At 38.2% G+C, this 20,802-nt stretch overlaps 1 protein-coding gene across 2 annotated transcripts in view; it reads left to right on the forward strand.

Annotated features, from left to right (window-relative positions):
* kiaa0825 (KIAA0825 ortholog) overlaps nucleotides 1-20,802 on the forward strand; it is a 168,425-nt gene that overhangs the window by 57,227 nt on the left and 90,396 nt on the right. Inside the window, exons 17-22 of one of the 2 annotated variants that reach the window (XM_038269873.1) lie at nucleotides 3,382-3,612; nucleotides 3,696-4,000; nucleotides 4,246-4,352; nucleotides 7,446-7,590; nucleotides 8,931-9,077; nucleotides 13,048-13,142. In XM_038269873.1, coding sequence (XP_038125801.1) covers nucleotides 3,382-3,612; nucleotides 3,696-4,000; nucleotides 4,246-4,352; nucleotides 7,446-7,590; nucleotides 8,931-9,077; nucleotides 13,048-13,142 — 1,030 coding nt within the window. Of the gene's footprint in view, nucleotides 1-3,381; nucleotides 3,613-3,695; nucleotides 4,001-4,245; nucleotides 4,353-5,678; nucleotides 6,192-7,445; nucleotides 7,591-8,930; nucleotides 9,078-13,047; nucleotides 13,143-20,802 lie in introns of those variants that run through there. The other variant, XM_038269874.1, reaches the window with a different exon arrangement.

Consider the following 20,802-nt stretch of genomic DNA (forward strand, 5'->3'; position numbering starts at 1 on the left):
GCATACATGGAACGCCACAACCAGGTAGCTGTCATAGTGTACAGGAACATCTGCCATGAGTATGGGCTGGAAGTCCCAAGGTCAAAATGGAAGACACCTCCTAAGGTAGTTGAGAATGACCGAGCTAAGATCCTATGGGACTTCAAGATCCAGACTGACAAACAGGTGATGGCTAACCAACCAGACATCGTGTTGATCAACAAACAGCAGAAGAAGGCAGTAGTGATAGATGTGGCAATCCCAAGCGACAGCAACATCAAGAAGAAAGAACACGAGAAGCTTGAGAAATACCAAGGACTGAAGGAGGAGCTAGAAAAGATGTGGAAAGTAAGAGCAGCAGTGGTGCCAGTGGTAAATGGAGCACTGGGGGCTGTGACCCCCAAACTGGGAGAGTGGCTACAGCAGATTCCAGGTAAAACATCAGAGGTCTCTGTCCAGAAGAGCGCAGTCCTAGGAACAGCTAAGATACTGCGCAGAACCCTCAAACTCCCAGGCCTCTGGTAGAGGACCCGAGCTTGAGGATGACACATGTATATATATGTATATGTATATATATATATATATATGTATATATATGTATATGTATATATATATATATATATATATATATATATATATATTTATATACACTCTGTGTATACAAAATGACAATAAAAGTTGTCTAAATCATATTTGTATACATAGATGTAAAATTTTGATATACAACTGACGGAAGACGAGGTCCTGCTTTTGAAAATTGCTGAGTCTTTTCTAAAACATCCTCACAGAAGAGTGTTCTTGAAAGTGCAATTCAATTCAATTCAGTTTATGTATATAACACCAATTCACAACACATCATCTTAAGGCACTTTACAGAGACTATTCAACCAGATTATACAGTCAGGTTGGTTCAAAATTTTCTATCTAAGGAAAACCAGCTGATTGAATTGACTCGAAGACAGTCCCTCACACCAAGGAAGCTTGTTGCGACGGTGGAGAGAAAAACTCCTTTTTAACAAGAAGAAACCTCAAGCAGGACGAGACTCAGTGTGAGCCGCCATCTGCCAAGGACAACTGGGGTTCAAGGAGACAGAAGCAGATATACAGAAAGAAGAAGAGATACAATGAGATGAAGCTAATATGATGAGAAAAAGCAGAGAGGCTTAAAATTAGAGATTTAACTAACAATACTGCAGAATGGGAGAATAGAGATAGAATGAAGCTGAATGATGAAAAGGGGTTCCTTTGTCCCCCAACAGTCTAAGCCTATAGTAGCATAACTATACAGATAAAACACAATTCCATTGTTGTTATTCATGGTGCACTCACAGATTGGATACACATTAGAGATATGGTTACCAACTGGCCAATCAGCAGTTGGGGCTGGTCAAAAAAAAAAAAAAAATCCCATTCCAATCACTTGATGAGTGCATCTCTAAGAAACTAGTCCATGAAAAACTAAGAGACATCCAAACTTTTCGCACTACTACATTATAAGAAAACAGCAAAAATGATTCTAAAGTAAACCTATCAACAGTTCTTTAGTTTTACTCTTTAAAGGACAGTGTTGACATTGAGTGCAAATGATCAAAGGTATTACTATCATACGACTTTTAACTGAATTCTTTTGTCTTGCCTCAGATGCAAGCTTTTATAGCAGAGCTTAATCGGAACTCCTGTAGTGAAGAGAGCTCATTTTAGGAGGGATTCTTACATCCTGGCTGAGTGGTAATTATTGCAGCATAAATTAGGGTGACTGGAGAAGAGTATTTGGATAGAGACAAAGCACGGGAGGGGTCGAAAAGCAAATGAACGAAAGTGAGATAGAGTGTGCCAGAAAGAAGTTCTCAATGTCATCCAATCATCACTTATCCTCAAAGGGTAATTAGTTTAATTATTGGACTGTTCCAAATCTTTATGTTATAATTTTGGTTACAGGATACCCCCAGTGCCCCCATTTCTATTTAAACTGTTTGCTGAATTAACTCTCATAGTTCACGCTGAGAGTTTTGACAGTTTCCCCTTTTATTCTGATGTTTTACCACACAGGACTTTAAAGGTTGTTTCAAATCAATACACAGGTCGATAAAGAAAATTCACTTTAAAGCCTGAAAATAAAGTTACTTTAAAGAGTAGATTCAGACTACAGTTGCCAGAGACTTCTTTTCTTTCAAGGAGTCATATAATTTTTCATTTCACTTCTCTTATTTTTTTTTATCTGAGGCTCTGAGTGTACCCATCTTCTCTGTGTTTCTAGATACTCCTGTGCCAACACTGTAATTTGTAGCTTGTAGTGTTCCAGCCAGAGCTGTGGGAAGTTTATAGATGCCATGCAACCTCTCTAGAAGCTCTGTTATCAGTAATAACATGTTATGAAAGGGGAAAGGGATATAAGCCAAGCTGCACCTGGTGAAGATAGAAAAAATGCTGCCATTGGAACATCTGGGTTCAGTAAAGAACATCTGATTAATAACATCGGCTTGCTGTTTAGTAATCCTTTTTCTATGTTTAAGGAAATATGCAGCATATTTGAATTAAATGTGCTTTTATCTTATCTGAAAAGACCAGTTATTTTGACACAGAATTACTTGCTGCATTGTGAGGATTTAATTGAAAATATGCCTCCCTGGTGACCGAGTGTACACGTGTCATTTATTTCAATGACATATGTTAAGACAGTTGCAAAAACAAGTTTACAGGCAACAGTTACTGGTTATTTTTATACAATGATTTTGGGCTTTTAATAATGAAAATGCTCTAATTTTTTTTTCTATGAAGTAAAATACAACTTCAAGAGTTTTTAGAAAAAGAATTTGCAGCACAAAATTACACATATTGCATATTTCCTCTCATCAACTCAGTCTTAATTCTACACACAACAGCAAATATTTATTTATACCTGCAGCCATTAGCTCTTTTTAGGTTTGACGTATTCATTTATTTTTACTAAAATGTTTCTACAAACTGAAAGTAATATTTTACATTTGGGAGTGGCTTGCTATCTGTCCTGCATTGTATCTAACAACTGTTGGAAGTAGTTTAGACTAGGATTAGAGTGATGGCAAGGAGGTTTTCTGATCTCAACGACTTGATCAGATAAATTGTCATAATTTATCAGAAAAACCATCTAGAACCTGCTTAGCAATTATGCTTTTAAGCTTTTCCATTGAATAAGTTGTATGCACCTGTCTGACCCTCCAGTTTCTGTTAAAATATTAACAAAACTGAGTTTTTTTTTTATTTTGTTCAAAAATAACTAACCCTGTACATTGTGATATTTTTGTTATTTTCTTTTTAGTAACTAGATCTGTAGTTGGATTTCTAATGTCTACTTTCTTAGGTGTTTTGTTGCATATGATTTCACTTTTCTCACTTGCTGCCTTGCTTCTGTATTTTTAACAGATGTCACACAGGCGACACCTGTGGTTATTAACTGTGTTCGAGATTTGGTGACAAAGTCCACCAACAGCATATTGGTACATCTGGTTTCCATGGTGCTGACTTGGCAGGGAGCAGAGGAATGTAAAGCACCCCTGTTTAAAAGAAAGGTGCCAGAGAGTGTCCTGGCTAAAATACCCAAGGACTGGAACTATGAAGCACCTGATGGAGGAGGGAAGGATGCTGTGTCTAAATGTAGGAACAAAGCCAGGGTCACATTGAGAAATAATCTAAAACGATCCTTTTTTAATATTCTTTTTATGTCTTTCTCCTTTCAGCTGTCGTATCCTTAGCAATCCAATCATTATCCTACATTTTTACCAACCTGCCATCGGCCGTAGCATCATTACCTCTCTCTGTCCGCTTCCTCTTTCAAATGGCAGAAAAGTACCTATCCCAGCATGCCCGGCAGCTGCGTTCAATGGGCCTGTTGCTCTGGGCCTTGCTGGGGTGTTTGATCCAGGGTCTGGAGGACCATGATGTGCTTGAACAGACCAGTGGTCTGGATCTGGACTGTGTTGCAAAAGACTGCCTGTCTCTGTTCAGAGAGTGCCTGCAAGCTACAATGAGCATCCAACAAAAGGTAAACGATTTATCTATGTCAATAAAATAATAGTTTGATTTTAACTCATAGAAGATCAAAATCAAACAGTTTTCCTTTGACTGATTCTGCAGGTCAGACCTGCAGAATCAGAACCTGCTGTTTGACATAATTATATGTATATTGCTTGTGATCAATAAGTTATTCATGCATATTTGATCTATTTGCACTTTGCTTCAAGCTTATTTGTTACAACTAATACAACTTGTGTGAATGATCTTTGACAGGGTATTCCTAAACCTACAGTGCACAAAGTATTGCAGGCTTTGGAGGAAAAGAGACCAAAGTGGATAAACCTGCAGCTGCAGAAAGCGCGAAGGCTCTGTGCAGAGAGGTGAGAGGCCATCTGAAAGGATTTCAGAGAAGTACTGATTGCACTTTAATGATAACATGTGTACTAATGATTATTTCGATAACAAAATTATGCTATGAATTTTATTTAAAGGTCTTTTTGTAAAAGAAAAAATGAAAAGCCTCTTTATACATTAAGTTTGCCGATCTAAGAGTTTTGATTGATTATCACTGAGATGGAGGCTGAGGGCTGACACTAGGAGGGTCAAACTGATCCATCTGACTGATGACGTTTTTAGGGACTTGACATTAAAGACGAAAAAAATAAATTTACTTTTTCTTTTAATTGAGCATTCAAAGGTTGATGAATTGCATCATCGGGCTAATTTGTCATTTAAAAGCTTTGAGTAAAATCAATGCATCTCAGATGTGTTTGCTTTGCTGAGTGATGTGGTGGACGTACCATTTGGCCTACGAGAACTCCAGTGTAGGATGATGGGAATCCAGCTTTCATTTTGGGTCAATCGGTGACCTTTGGCTCTCCGTTTTGTAGCTCGTTCCCAGAAACACGGTCTCTGACTGGTCACTTCATCATAACAAGCTCGGGATGCATCTGTCCTCATGAAAAGGCGATTTAGTGGCATAACAACTTTGAGTAAATGAACAGATGAAAACATTTAGTAAGGCTGCAAGCGGTCCTAGTAAAAGGCCCTCCTGTTACAGTAAGATGAAGAGGGGGTGAGAGGTGGAGGAAAAAAAGAGAGGGAACAGATGGGGCAGCATAGAGCGTCAGAGCGAGGGGGGATGAGTGTAAAAGTGAAAGAAGAGTGATTATGTATCACCTGTCGGAGGCATTCAGTGAGATCATTACTATTCATTAAACTAACCTTCACAGGAAAGTGACGCCTGACTTGTAAACAATCAGAGAACACTGTTAGGCAGAGAGCGAGCCGTTGTGTTTAATAACTCCACAGGATGCAGCCCCTTTTCTGCTAGCATCATATTTGGACTGAAACCCCCATAAACGGACGTTTGCCCCCTGTAAAAGCCCCTTTCCCCTTTTCTCATCTCACTTTCCTCTTTCCCTTTGCCCACTGTAATCCCCCCTTCCCACTTACTGCACCACCCACGTTGTCTTTGCAAAGTAATTTGTAGAGGAGAAGATTATTGTTCTCCATCATGGTGACCCTGGCTGGGCTGACGGGATGCATACACAGATGAAGATGAATGCAGTTATTCCTTGGCGGAGGTCTGCCTCTTTCAGGGCACATTGGCCCTAATGACATGATTGATAGGCTGTCCCAAATCCGGAGGGGCCCTCATTAATCACCCCGCTGACTGAATCCAATCATCTGCTTCACCTGCACAGTGATGGACAGGAAAGGATACAGCGCAGGTGCTGACACGGATGCACAGCCGCCACCGCCGACAACACCACCAGTCGGGCCGCCAGGCAGAAGAATGAGGCGATGTATATGGACAAGACGGGACTCCTCTTCTTTTTGCCACCCTCAATGTCAAACAGCCAATGGCTGGCTGACAGGCGACACAGCTTCTGCCATATTATAATTACAAAGAGGAAGAGGGGAAAGAGGACGAGAAAGGAAACAATGACAGGAAGTGTGTGTGAAAGAGAAGACTTGACGGACGGAGGTGTGATAGCCATCCATACAGAAAGGGCAAGAAATGAAGTGGGCGTATGCCAGGGTTGGGAACTGTATATACTTGAGGACCTTGACATACAATTACGCATTCAGGTCCTAAATAAAACACACACAAACTGATTCTTTTAGTGCAGTGGGATCATCTGGTGCGGTTTTCTTTTAGTATCTCAAGGAAATATTTGTTGTTAAATACTTTATAATTTGTTTTTATGTATTCACTTGTGTATAGGTAAAATAAAGCTGAAATTAAGATCAACTGCTTCCAGACTTTTATAAAAGATGTTACTGACTGTTGCTCATAGTACTTAACAGATGTAGTACATCGCTGAATCCACTGGTGGTTCTTAAAACATTTTATTAACACAAATTTGAAAAGTATGGTGTGTGTATATTTTAACCCCCCTGAAGCAAAGAACCATCTTTTTTGCTGCAGTTTTAGCCCCAGCTCATTAATGGGCTTCATAGGTTCATAATCTACGGAGGAACTTATCTAGTTCTGTAGTTTTTAACTTTATGTTGAGGATAGTTGTCCTGGTGGAAGGTGAATCTCCATCCTGGTCTTTTGTATCCTCCAATACTTTTCTTCAAGGATTACATTTATGTAACCTCATCAAAAGTAACTTTATGCTCACCATTATTTTACAGAATTTTTATTGTGAAACTTCAGAAAAAAAACTTGATCGTAGTCCTGCCATGTCATGGCTAAAAAAATACTTTGTATGGTCTATCAGATAAACCACATTTGCATTAAGTTTGCATGTTCTCCCAGTTTCTGTATAGGTTCTCTCCAGGGACTCCTGCTTCCTCCCACAGTCCAAAAACATGACTGTTAGGTTACCTGGCATCTCTAAATTGTCCTTAGTTGTGAGTTGGTGTGTTTTTTTTCTTATCTTGCCCTGTGATAGACTGGCCCATAGACTGCCGGAGAAAGGCACCAGCGCCACCACTACCCTGATGGAATAAGCAGGAGAAGATAGATGGATGGATATAGCACATGTTCATGCAACATTTCCTAAATCTTCTGCAAACTTAGGGATTTTTTTTTCACCCTTGCTCCTTAATATTCCCTTCTTTGTTTTGTAGTTGAAATGTGTTTGTAGAATTGCATACAGATTTTTTCGTAGGCCACAGGAGATGCACTAAGTTATTCTATAGAACAGATGGTCCACTAAAACAGTTGACACAAAGCCAAGTTGTTTAAAAGATTTGGGATGTATTTATTTGTCCTTATTTGATGAAAACTGAGTTAAAGTTTCCAACTCTCTCTTGTGAATAGACTTTTATAACAGTAATACAGACAACCCTATAGTCAGTCAAATTACACTGACTATAGGGATTTTACACCAAAGTCACAAATTTCCAGATTCTCCACCTATCTGGAAAATACTTTCTCAGCTCAGAAGTGTGAAATTGCACGTTTTAGTGGTCCTTGTTGTTTTCCTTCACCTCGTCTTCTTCTGTTTCTCTCTTAGCATCTTTGAGCAGGGAGCAGAGAGGGGAGCTGCTGCAGCTGAACTGACTGAGCAGAAAATAGGCCTGATGCTGCTGGAGGTCTGCCACAAAGCAGGTGGCTGCCTCTACCTGAGGCAGATCTATCACATCATCCAAGGCAATGAGGTAGGGAAGCGCCTATGCTCCCCAGCAATTAGGTGGCTGCTGGCCTGAGGCCGCAGGCTGTTCAGGAAGGGGTGAAAAAAAACGTGTTCCTGCTTGTGTGTAGTCTCTATGCTTTGATGTCATCATGTGCAGGTGACCTCAGTAGTGCAAACCATCTGGGGGTTCTCTTTGGGCAGGATGTTCAGTCACATGAGATGGATGATTAAGAAGTATGATGTTTATAGGGAAAAAAAACTATTTTTGAAATGAAAGCAATAAAAATAATACATGCAAAATGTACTTATATGGTCTAAATAAAACTGATTGAAATTTCCATAGTAAAAATTCAATGGCACATTAAAAAAATCCATCCATCAATCCATCCATCCATCCATCCATCCATCCATCCATCCATCCATCCATCCATCCATCCATCCATCCATCCATCCATCCATCCATCCATCCATCCATCCATCCATCCATCCAATAAACAGGATTCAACAATACAGTTTTTGTAATCTTGTTTTATATAATTTGAAGCTTTACTAGGTTTTTTACAGTCTCAAACAGTCTGAAGTAATTTGACATCTAGTTCCCTGATTTTCTACGTATAAAACAAATGGAGTACAAATTAGCCTGATTGTTTCATGAAACATAAAACAGTGTGTTGTTATGTTGATTGCCTCACCTTATCTTACCTTGGACATTGTTGATTTTTTGAGTTCAAATGAGTAACCTGATTGGTATAGAAATGTGTTGTTCAGATCGTAAGTTGCAGGGGTAGAAGCCTTGGAGGCTTTATCAAGTTGAACTTGGTGTCTTGGTTTGCATAAAACAGCAGGGCAGCCTGTTCCCAACAATGTCAACTCTATTTCTTCTGAGACACCTGAAGAAATAAGGGGAATCAGTTTTAAGGAGAAGTTAAATTGAAAAAAATTATGACTTTGAGGCTTTTATGACTGTTTATGCTTCTGAGAGGAGTATTAATGTAAATATGAATTGTTTCATTGGCCATCCATACTTAATAAGTATTAAAATACATTTCAATAATAATCTCTATGTTATATATGGCAGGGGTTGATTTAACATTAGGCAAAACTAGGCAATTGCCTTGGGCCCCAAGTTCCTGGGGGGCCCCATGAAACTCCTTTTACATGTATGGTTATTACAGCTATTACTTATTTGTGCAGAATAATTATATTTTTGATAAAAACCCTTCTGCTAAAATGCCATCAGAAAACTTATAATATCAATAGTGTCTTATGTCCATGTCCAAACCGACTCTTTTGGCTAACTAGTGTTGTCAATTGATAATTTGTCCTTCCTCTGTGTTGTTGTTTCGGCTCATATCCTGGATGCAGGAACTTCTGATGTCCAAACTCACTGGAAGCTCGGAATCCTCATTTCTCACAGTGAATTTTGATGTCAGTCCAGAGTGTGTTGATTCCACTGCCTCCTTCAACCCGCTCCTGCAGTACGACCATATTGGCAAGAAGAAGCTGGATCAGGTTTGTTTGGCAGCTTAAGCTTTTTAATAATTTTTTGTAGCACTAAAACACTTCATAATATGTTTTTCTCTTTATTTCTTTTATGAATTATTTCACTATTCAAGTCAGCTTCAACATTTCACTCCTTTGTCATTGCATCAGTCATTTAACTTTAACCAAGGACAGATGCTTAATGTTGAAGGTTAGGATCTGTTCATTGCTTATTGAGCTATAGCACTCTCTGAGCTTTTTAGCTCATTCATATTTCCCAAAGGTTGCTGCCTTTTACTGGCATGGCCCTTTTTGCTGACAGAAAGAAAAGAAAGCTGAAAAAGTTGGAAATATGGAGGTTTTTTTCTTTTCATAAAAATAGTAAAGGTGGATTTCTATCTAACGGAGCAATTTGTTTGAGCTTTGAAATTTGTTCTACAGTATATTTGGAAATCCATCCTCAGTGGTGCCAACATGATGTTCAGTTTCCGTTTTTAAACCCCTTTTTCTACATTTTGTCCTTTTACCCCCACAGACTACGATGCAATGTAATGAGATTATTTTATGCCATAATCAGCATAATGTAACAAATTATTACAAAACACTTCAGCTAAAGCTGGAAAAAATCTTTAAAAAGGATGAAAAGTTATATATTTTCCAAAGATAACAATGTAAACTACATTGTAGCACATTTTCAATCCCCTTTACTCTGATACTCCCCAGTGCATTCAATTCAGCCTCTGGTCTTTGTGATTTTACCTACAAAATAAGGGGGGGGGGGGGCATCAACAGGAAAACCTGTTGGAGGCTTCAAGAGATTGGAGAAGCTTCATTTTCAAAATTGATTGAATATCTGGATCCATGGTTCTGTTTTCCTTTTCTGTTCCTGTTCTGTCGTCTTAAACCCCCCAGTCAGCCTTGACAGAAGACCAATCACAGTGAGACTGGTTCTTTTTCTATCTAATAACAGGGAGTTTTTCCTCCCCACTGTTGCAATGTGCATGTTTGCTATGAGTAATTGCTGCCAGGTCAGGTCAAAGAAACAATGTAAGAAAATGTCCTCTGTGCTCATCCAGGAAGAGAGACTTCAGTAAGTCAGTTAACCTGGGAAACCAGACTGACTGTGTAGAACTCTTGGTTTAGTTCCACACATCATTAATCTGGGACTATTTCAGTCAAATCTGTTTAGGGGAAAGGGGAGACATTCAGCAGAACTTTCTAAACTGATTAGGTTAAGCAACACCTAGTCCCCGCCTACTGAGATTTAATTTTAACGATCACAGCAACAAATTAAAATGTCGTTAGCAGCAGGCACAATAGAAACAACCACAACTTAAACTTCTAACACCCTCCTCCCTGCTCATGATTTAGAGATAACATTGTGGTTTCTGACAAAACAGATGTTATATCAGCAGATATGCGTGTGTCTTCCTGTGCTGCCATGTTTATTTTGCTTCAGCTGTGGGCTCGGCAGAAATTGCTTCCTTTCATCTACTGATGCATTTCAAAAGCATGACGTCATAACCATTCTACCTTATGAACTCCATGTTGAGATCCAAACACTTTGCTTAGCTCTGAGGCGCTTCCCCTCTGACCAGAATGGATTATTCTCATTTAAATCCCAGTGAGCTTAAACAACACACAGAGAAAATCAGCGTTATTTGACACAGTCCATACAAAGGGTTCGAATCTGGCCTGTGGTCCTTTCCCGCATGTCTCTCCCCCTCTCTCATAACCCCTTTTCTGTCAGCCTTCTGTCAAAAAAACGAACCACTAAAACCTGTCCTCATACTCTGGCGGAAAGCGTAAAAAATTGTTCAACACATTAAATCCAGCAGCCTAAGCTAGCTTTCCTAACTTGTTTTGACACTCGCCTGATATGAAATGTACACTGGACAGACGGCTAACTGCAGCCCCCATCCAGTCAGCCATTCTGATCGCTGACAGCCAACTCCGATGACGTACATTCTCTTTAGGTAAGCGGCAATAATAATTATTTGGGTAACCTGTTTTATTGCCACACACTGCAAAAATTATCTCAAAATGAGTAAAAAAGTCTTAAATTAAGGGTATTTACCCTTAATTTGAGCAGGTAAATAAGATGATTTGCCAATGGAATGAGTTTTTTTTTGTAAAATAAGGTATCTAGATAAAATGCCCTTGAAATAAGACAATGCAATTGTTTTTTCTCATTTTAAGTGTAAATTGTCTTGTTCCATTGGCAAAGGGTCTCACTTAAATCCTTAATTCAAGAAAAAATGCACTTATTTTAAGAAGAAATTACTTATTTAGATTTATTTTTTTTGCTGTGCGCCTGACTGCACAGCATACGGAGGGCATTTTTTTACGCTCAGGGGACCAGAGCAAGTAGACTTTATGGTCGCCGCTAGATTTGAACGTCTGGGACATCCACTGCAAGGCATCTATATGTCCTGCCTTGAATCATGATTCTGCTGCGTGATTAGCTCACCTGTTTTGGGATGGTCTAAACGGGTGAAACAGTAGCGAAAAAAGATGGATTCTCGTGTGTTTGTGAACAGACAAAAAAACAGAAGAATTCAGCTTGTAGGCAAGGTTATAACTCAGTGACTTGATGCAATCTCCTAGGTTTACTTTTATAAGACACTTTTTAATCAATCTCTCTGTATTATTTTATTGACTTTATAAAGTGCCTTGAGGTGACATGAATTTGTGTTTTATAAATATATTGAACTGGATAATATCAAATAATTTTCATTTGCAATAATGTCCTGTTGTGGTTTGAAAGTTCAGACTTATGTAATTGCTATACCAAAACACTCACCATTGATTCCGACTAAGCTACAACTATTTTACTAAAAGGAATGATCCAAATATCAATCGGTAAATCTAAAAAGCTTGTTGAAAAAAAGACCTACAGATTTACACACTCCATAAAATCCATTGCAAATGACATAAGATATAGGCTTAATTATAAAACATGCATAACAGCTTTTCTTTAAGCCACTTTATTTAGCTTACTGTATGATCCTATTTAAGGCGATATGTCCTAGCTACACGTAACATTGGTTGTTTTTCTGTTTTAGCTCTCTAAAAATACAGTTAAAGCCAAAGAAAACAATTAATGAGGTGCTTCCCTAACAGATGTTATCATGCAGCTAAATATATTTTTAAAGTCTGCTATTATTTATATCCTAGCTGTTCTCATTGCTTTTGTTTTTAAAGACCAGGCATGCTTTAATCTTAAGACTTGGCCCATTTTAGGCTTATCGCAAGAGGCTGCATAGCTTTGCATAGAAACACCCTATTAAGGGAATGATTAAAATGCCTTTGCTGCCTCAGGTGCCAGTGTTGTTTGTCAAGTAAAATGGAAGGAGGAGAAAACCAGTTACACCCATCAATCAACCACAAGAGGAAGAATTAAAATGGATGGATGGATGGATGGATGGATGGATGGATGGATGGATGGATGGATGGATGGATGGATGGATGGATGGATGGATGCATGGATGGATGGATGGATGGATGGACGAATAGAAGAACGGATGGATGTGGAGTTTTTCTTAATTTCTCAATAAAACTTGAACATGGATGAATAAAAGCTGTCTGAGTTGTTTTCCTTCTCGTGATCACATTTCTGAGTGTGGTTGTTTATGTGTATCTCTGTTTTTGTCAGTGCCCAAAAGAAACATATACAGGGCAAAAAAGTGGGGGTTGGCAGTTTGCCACTGAAGATTGGAAGGAAAAAAGAAAAGCATGAAGAGTAACGACTCACTCCAAAAATTGATTTATCTTTCTATAAATGATGGCTACATCCCCCGAAATGGCTTTATAAATTAATTGCTGTCTTATTGGAATAAAAACCTTCTTGTGTGGACATGATTGATCGTCTAATGTCGCGGCCTGCGCAGGAGTACCCCCCCTCCTCCTTTGTTAGTGGGGTCCCAGCTGGAGCAGTAATGCACTGATAGTATTAACCCTGATTAATAACTAAGAATACGCTTTCCTCATACATCAACAGAGCGAAGTGGTTGACTGGACGTGGGACTGGCTGAGGCTGCTGCCAGCATACGAGGGCATGAGTCAGGTCACCTTCAAAAGCCTTTTAACCAACAGGTACGTTTCTTTCTTTAAGATATATACACCTTTCTTTGGCTTTTATCTTTGAAGTGGGCTCTAAATACAGATGTCTGAGCTAAAAAGACTTAAATTCCATTAACCATTTCAGCTGATGTCCATGTTGTCTGTATGAAATGATATTCTCATTTATGGTCAAAGGTAAGACCATGATCCTGTTTCATTCATCACTGATTCAGGCAGTTTAAAATCGGCTCCAAATAGGTGCCTTAAATTTATAATATGATTTTTTTTGCTCGTACTCCGACACAAACAGAGGCTTCATTAACCCTTTAAAGCCTGATCCAAGAATAAAACAAAACAGAAAATAACTTTTTTTGGTTTGAATTCCTTATTTGGCCTTTTAACAAAATATGTAAAAAGAAAAAACAGAAATACATATTTTATATTAATAACTTATTACTATGCGATAAGTGAAGATTATTTTTTGTGTAGTCTTCTGCCCTCTGTTATCAGGTATATCTGATTGTGTACAATAGGATTTTGAGCAAAATTTTTACCATTAAATTATGCAAAAGGTGTCAGATGCAAAACATTTCAGAAACCGTATGTATCAAATACGATACATTTGGCATTACAGGGTTAAGTTTGCACTATAAAGCTGGAATCTGATCAGTAAACTTCAGCCCTGTGTGCCCTGAATTGAATATATTATTTTGGTTGTTTGGCTTTCAAAGTATGTCTTCTCTGTCTTGGTTTTGGTTGAACTGAATAAAACAAAACACTGAAACAGTTTTTTGCTCATTCATAACTTTTTCTGATCAATAAAAGCCAAAGCGTTTCCATTGACAACAATGAATGTTGGAGTCATATTTGCTAGTTTATTATGATGTTATTACAGTAATTTTGAGTGGTTTGTGGCCAGTAGATAAGGTAAATGGGCCTTTGTTTTATGTCATATATAAAAACTAAGGAAACAAAAAGTAAAACATTATTAGCTACTAGTTCCTAGACACTGTAAAAAGCTTAAAAAAAGTAAGAAAGGTGCCCTGGTAAAACAGCTGCTACATAGGCGGAGGCTGTAGGGCTTGATGCAGCTCCCTTCGGTTTTTTACCTCACCAGAGTCCCTACAGTATACTGCCTGTTTCTCCCTTTTCTCTGTTTTGCTTCCTGTCAAGCATCTTTTGAAATGAAGCTAATAAGTAAAGAGAAGAATTTCAGTTACATTTATTTTAAAGTAGGCGTTGGGGATATATAGATTTGACCCAACTTGGGCTTTTCCCCCACTCAATAGAAGAATTCAAAACTTGGACTTTTTAAATTCCAAGTGTCCATCTGTGTTCATCTCCAAATAAAGGTTTTTACATCGTTGTTCCATTTGTTTCTAAATATCTCAGACACTGTAAATTGGATTACATGCATGTGTTATACCTGATTGTATAGTAGGAAATGTCAGGACTATAAAATTAGCTGGATGATGGATAAAGACTGGCTGGCTCAGATCTCAGTGTCACCTGACTGAAGTTTTTCACCTAAGACCACCTCTTCTGTCCCATCCTCCCATTCCTCTCTTCCCCTCCTGCTCTGCAACAGACATAAATATTTATGCAGGTATGTGACACATATTAGATTGCAGTACTTCAGGCTGTTCCCTGTTCTCCATTCACAGCTGTCACACTGCCAGCTATCAGGGAGCTATGGGGCTACTGCACCTTGTCTCCACGCCTACGCCCAATCCATTCTAAATCACTGCCATTGTAACACACACACCTTTCTAACAAAGGGCAAGCTCTGCATCTGCCAAGGACACGGGCCTAATAAGGGTGAAGTACGCACTACTGTGCTGTGCTGTGAGGAGCATTGTCGCCTTCATGACTCTACCTCATCTTCCCACATACGCATAACCCATTCTTCTCCTTCCTTACTTGCTGCTTTGTTGCATGTTAAAATAGAGGCTGTCATAGCTTGACTGAGCCAAATTAGGGTTAGGGCATCCATGAATAGAAACTGTATATGGTGGATATTAAGTAAGATAGCAAAAGGTCTGAGCAATAGAAAGATTGAACCAGTTTGAGATATTGAGTGACATGTTAAGAGACGACAGTCACTTTTGATGAGGAGCTAAAAGAAAATACGAGGAATACAGTAATAGGGATGGAGGGGTGTTACAAGTTATATAATTTACCCTAATCTTCTGGTATCAAAGTGTCTTATGCTGTCATTTGCCTCATTAGCTCTGTTTGTTAAACCAGAGGAGTGGATTTCATGGAGGATTTGGAGAATGGCTTCAGTTCTGCCTGAGTCACTCAAAGAAAGCATGAAGTTGGTTCCCATGACTGCTGACATGTAATCCGTCAAACCTTTCCATAGATCCATGAGTGGCTGAAAAATATCTCTTGAGCTATTGTTCCTGACTCACAGATAGGGACATGGATATGTCATTCGTTGAGTTTTATTTTCTTTTTTTTTTTTTTTTAAGAAAATTAAAATAAATTTATTTTGCTGTTTTTAAAAAACACAACAATTAGTCTTATGCCACTTTGATTCTGTACAAGTCTGAGCATACACGAAGTCTTACACGAGTGCATTTCAATAAAACACTAAAAAGCTAGTTTGATCGAGTTTAGAAAGAGAAACTTGAAAAAATTTGTTCAATACATAGTGATATGCAATATTTTGAGTGTTTATTGATGATAGTTAAAGTGGTTACAGTTCATTACAGCATAAAATTCTCAGATTAAGCTTCCCAGAATATTGAAATATTGCATGAGAGCAACAAGATTTTATTTCATACAAAAAAGTCAGCCAGCCTAAAAATGTGCCTCGTGATTTACAATATATACAAATGCAATACTCTGTCATTGTCCCTTTAGCGTGAATATATGCATCAGTGCCTCATGGCATTTAAACTAATCAACCGGAGGATATGCAGAAGTGTTAAAGACGCCCAGGTTGTGTTAAGCGTTGTAAAATCTGGTGTCCTCCTTCTTTCTCTTAAAATTACTTCACAGATTCTCTCTGGGGTGGAACTGGTTAAACCATGTACTGTAAGCTGTAAATGTATTGATATTTAGTCATTGTAACCTTTTTTTTCCAATAAGCCATACTCACTCAGCCTTAATTACAATCATAAATACATTTATATTTATAGAGATATGCAGATTATTAGGCAGGTTGCGTCTGTTTCAGCCCCCTTCGTACATCTGTGCAGTGATTCTTGAAGCACAGATCTTTTGCAAACTATCTTTTGCAAGTACTCACTTTTTCCATCCATATCCCTGCATACATGATTCTGAACAGCCAACTTCTTTAGCAATGTTCTTTTGTAGCTTAACTTAGCTGCTTAGTGAGTGGTTGTCAGGTCTGGAGTCTGCCTTGCTAGCTGAATACATTTATACAATGAGCTTTATCTTTTGGGACTATTTTTATTTACTAAAAAAAAATAATCTTTTAATCTGATGTCAACAGAACACTGCAAAAAATAGAAATCTCAATAAGTTATTTTTTCTTAAAATAGGTGCGTTTTTCCTTGACTTGAGGAGGTAAGTAAGACACTTTGCCAATGGAACAAGACAATTTCCTTTTAAAATAAGAAAAAACTATTTTATCGTCTTATTTCAAGTAAATATTATCTAACTATCTTATTTTAAGAGTGAAAATACTCATTCCATTGGCAGATCATCTTATTTACCTGCTCAAATTAAGGCTAAATATACTTAATCTAAGCCATTTTTTACTTATTTCTGGATTGTTTTTGCAGTGAAGAAAGTGGTTTTATAACTAAGAATTTTCCTGATAAACAAATATCTTGAGTTTCATCTGTACGATTGTATTAACTGTAAAGGTTAAGATAAGATATAAAATGTTTGAGTTGAATAAAGTAGAATCAATCATTATGATCCTCCAGGATCTACATTATTTTTTGCATCTTAAAAGTTTGAGTGTCCTTGAATGACGTATCTTTTTTTTTTTTTTTTTTACACAGATGATGTTATTTTTTCCTCTCCAGCTTTTGTGAGTTAGCAGAGTGGCCCACTGCCCCCCCCATATATTGTCATAGTGGCAGGACAGTTATTGTGCCCAGGTTTTATGTCACATTCTAATGGAGCAAGGCTATGAGTTAAGGGCGCCGGGCTTTTAAACCAGGGCTGTTAAATCACAGTTCAGATGACTTCATTAGCTCAGCCGGACACATGCTGAGACATTCAATCCTTTGCACACAAATGTGCACACCCATCCCAGCCAAACACACACATACACACACCCACCCACATGCATATACATACACTTACACACTGCTACCTTGACAGTGTAGCATCAGGGCCAGACAGGAGGAATAGTCAATTTATACAGGTGTGTGTGTCCTTCTTTGTCACCTGTCATTTCCATTCCCTCAGCATGATGGCTCATCCATCATCTGCAGATTGAGCTTTTCAGCAGAAACTCAACTGATTAATACCACAGGACCCCCAGGGTTGAGTAACTGACTGGATGACCTGACTTCCATTTCACACAGGCTTCTGAGGCGTGTGTGTAGGAAGATGGAGGGTTGTTTACCTTAAATGGGGACTTGGTGGTCGGAGAAATTAATGATAATGAGCTGAATTATACATCAACTGAAAAACAGAAAGCTGACTAACTTAGTTTTAGTGATGGCAAGTCAAATTATTATCAATAGAAATATATTTTGGAAAGAAATCCATTTTTTTTCTGCCTTTTGCTCTATAAGAGGGTTCACAAACGTGGTACCCGCAAGCACCAAGGGGCCCTCATGGACCACATGGGGTGCCCTCAGCAACTTCTGAAAACACCACAAACTCACCAGAGTTTGAGATTTTGTTTTATTCTATTGCTTTTCTATTTTAATAATTTATAGAGCATTTCATCACATTAATCTCCTAGAGCATACTCTATAAGCATTCATAGGGATTTCAAAATGAAAATATCTAAAATAAAACTAGAAATTAAAAGTACACAATAAAAATGTTTACTATGAATAAAATTTAGGAAAAAGCTGACTCCTCCAGTTCATTGGTCAGTATTGGTAGCCCTTCCTATGACTAAGTACCCATGAAGCAGCTCTAAGCCTTAAAAAGGTTGGTGACCCGTGCTCTATAGCAACACTTTCCAGTTTATTCTTGGGATCCAAGTGTTTCCAGGCCATAAGAGATTATAGTTCTTTTGGCAAGTTGTGTCTATCCCATGGTCTCCTACCACTGGGCCCTATATTTTCAATAACCCCTACAAGAAGGCAGCTTGAGGGCATCCTGATCAGATGCACTAACCAACTCTATGTTGCAACTTTACTTTGAGATGCTAGTTCATCATTTTATCCTCAATGCAGATCCCAACCACAAAAAAAATAAAAAGGGAATTTAGGCCGCTTTGATGTGGGATCTCATTCTTTCAGACATGATCCATATATCTTAATACTGTAGGTGAGGGTCAGAATGTATTTATTCATTTTTTAGTTTAGCTCTTTCTTCATCAATGACTGACTGCTGCAGCGCAGCAGATGATAGACATTCCATCCTACCAAGGCACCAAGATGTTTACATTTGAAGCACATTTGCTGCAGGTAGACCTTTTTATGTTTATCCTTGTGAAGACTGCTTAGGTGCATGTTGAAGGTCAAAGCCCCAAGACTGCAACAGAGCCGCACCATCCGCAAAGAGTAAGGATGAGGCTGTCCTTGACTGGCTTTGACATCCCATTCATAAATGTCATTGTCGGGATCACTGACTGGTTACAGCGTTGACAAAGTCATGCTCATATATACTACAGAGAAAATTATGTTTTTGGTATACAAGGACTACATTGGCCTTAATAACATCCACTGCCCCCTGTACTCAGCAGAGACCCCCACGAAAGGCCTTGGAAGGCACGGTGTGAAACCTTCCCCAGGTCAATAACACTTCTGCACTTCTGCACTGCAGCAAAAAAAAAAAAAAAAAAATCCTACATTTAAATCCTGGCTAGGATCTTTCTACATGGCTGGGTTCTTTCCAATTTCCTCCAAAAGTCTAAAGACATACATGCCAGGTTAATTGGTCTTTTAGGTAGAAGTGTATTCCTGGTTCTTTATGTTGTTTGCCTCTGCTGCCCTTTTTCCACACTGACGCCTCAGCTCATTGCCCAGTTATGGGCAGTAAACAGAACCCCACCAACTGACCTTGTCATGATGAGCACATATTAGAAATGGATGTTGTTGGTAAATAAAGGATCAAAGTGTTTACTGATTTAATAGCACTGAATATGTCCAGTTTAACATTGAGACAGCTGCTAATCAAAACATCCTCTGTCAATGGTGGGATGTTCATTCAGACCATGATTTCAGGTAATGTTCAATTTTAGACTTTATTAAAGGGGAACACCGGTTTTTTTACATTGGCCTTTTGAATTTACGTTATTACATCATGTTCTACTCAGCCATATAAGTTTTGTGTCATTTGGAGCTGTCCTGAAGATATTCAGTTAGGTTATATCTAAGTAACGTCTTCCTATGGGCAAACAACTTGAAGGCACAAACTAAACTGTTCATAATTTGTTATGGTAAGCCAGCATTCATAACATGTAGGCGAATCACTGTCCCCCAGACATTCGCAGTTAGATTTTTTATATTTATATTTTTTTAAAACAAAGAGGAGTATGTATGACGTCATGATAACAGAAAATCAAGGCGTTACCTTTAAGCATGTCTTTGTTTAAACCATTTACTATTCATTTTTTTAGAATTTCACATTCTCTAAGATCTTTTTTTTTCTTGTTTAATTTTGAAACAGAAAACCAAAGGATGAGTAATACATAGATTAATTTAGGTAACACAATTTGATCATTGAAATGTGTCCATTGTTCCAACTTGTGCTACTCCTTATATATGCTGGAGGTCAAATTATAAAACCTTTCAAAAGACAATAAGTAATTTCCTCCTCAGTTAGAGGTATAAAAATGGATAACCTATCCGCTTTGTCCTTTGTGAGCCTTTGAAGAGCATTTCTTCCATAGCGAGGGCTTAGAACTCTGTTTCTCTGTATCTCTGTGCAAAGCAGTCAAAGGCAACTCAACACCTTCATAGACTGACATTAACAGGAGCTTTAGCGACCTCATACTTTCTTCCGATTGTGCTGCAAGGCCTTTTTGTAACAAAGTCTTTTGTGTCATTTTTCTTTACCATACATAGAAAATAAAACAGAGAAAATATGGTTTATTGCAACAGACAAAAGTCAGAGTGTAACTGTCATCTATCAAGGTGACTTTGTAAAACTACCGGTATATCTGTGTGCCTTTATGTCAGAAAAGGTTCCCTGACCTGGTTGATAAGGGGCAGCTAGCTATGAGGGATGAAGCTTCATACTGTATGTCACAGGGCACTCTTCCACTCCATCACATGGACATCATATCATCCAAGGACATTATTACTTTGAGCTTGTGGTAATGCACCAGTGGTACCCCTTCAAAGATGGGACAATGTGATGGTCTTACACTGCAACTCAGGTGCAACTCAGGAAGTTAGTATGTTTTTCAAGGTCAATTTATCTCGATAAGGAAAAAGTAAAAATCACATATAGCATCGATTCAAGATGCACTAGAGTAATGTCTCTGGTTTATTTATTTTAATATATGGCTTACAGCTGATAAGTACACACAATTTTGCATCTCAAAAAATAATATATATATTTTTTAAATGGTATAAATGTA

Source organism: Cyprinodon tularosa, unplaced genomic scaffold (assembly GCF_016077235.1).
Source record: "Cyprinodon tularosa strain WSP-4 unplaced genomic scaffold, ASM1607723v1 ctg74, whole genome shotgun sequence".
Taxonomy (NCBI): Eukaryota; Metazoa; Chordata; class Actinopteri; order Cyprinodontiformes; family Cyprinodontidae; genus Cyprinodon; species Cyprinodon tularosa.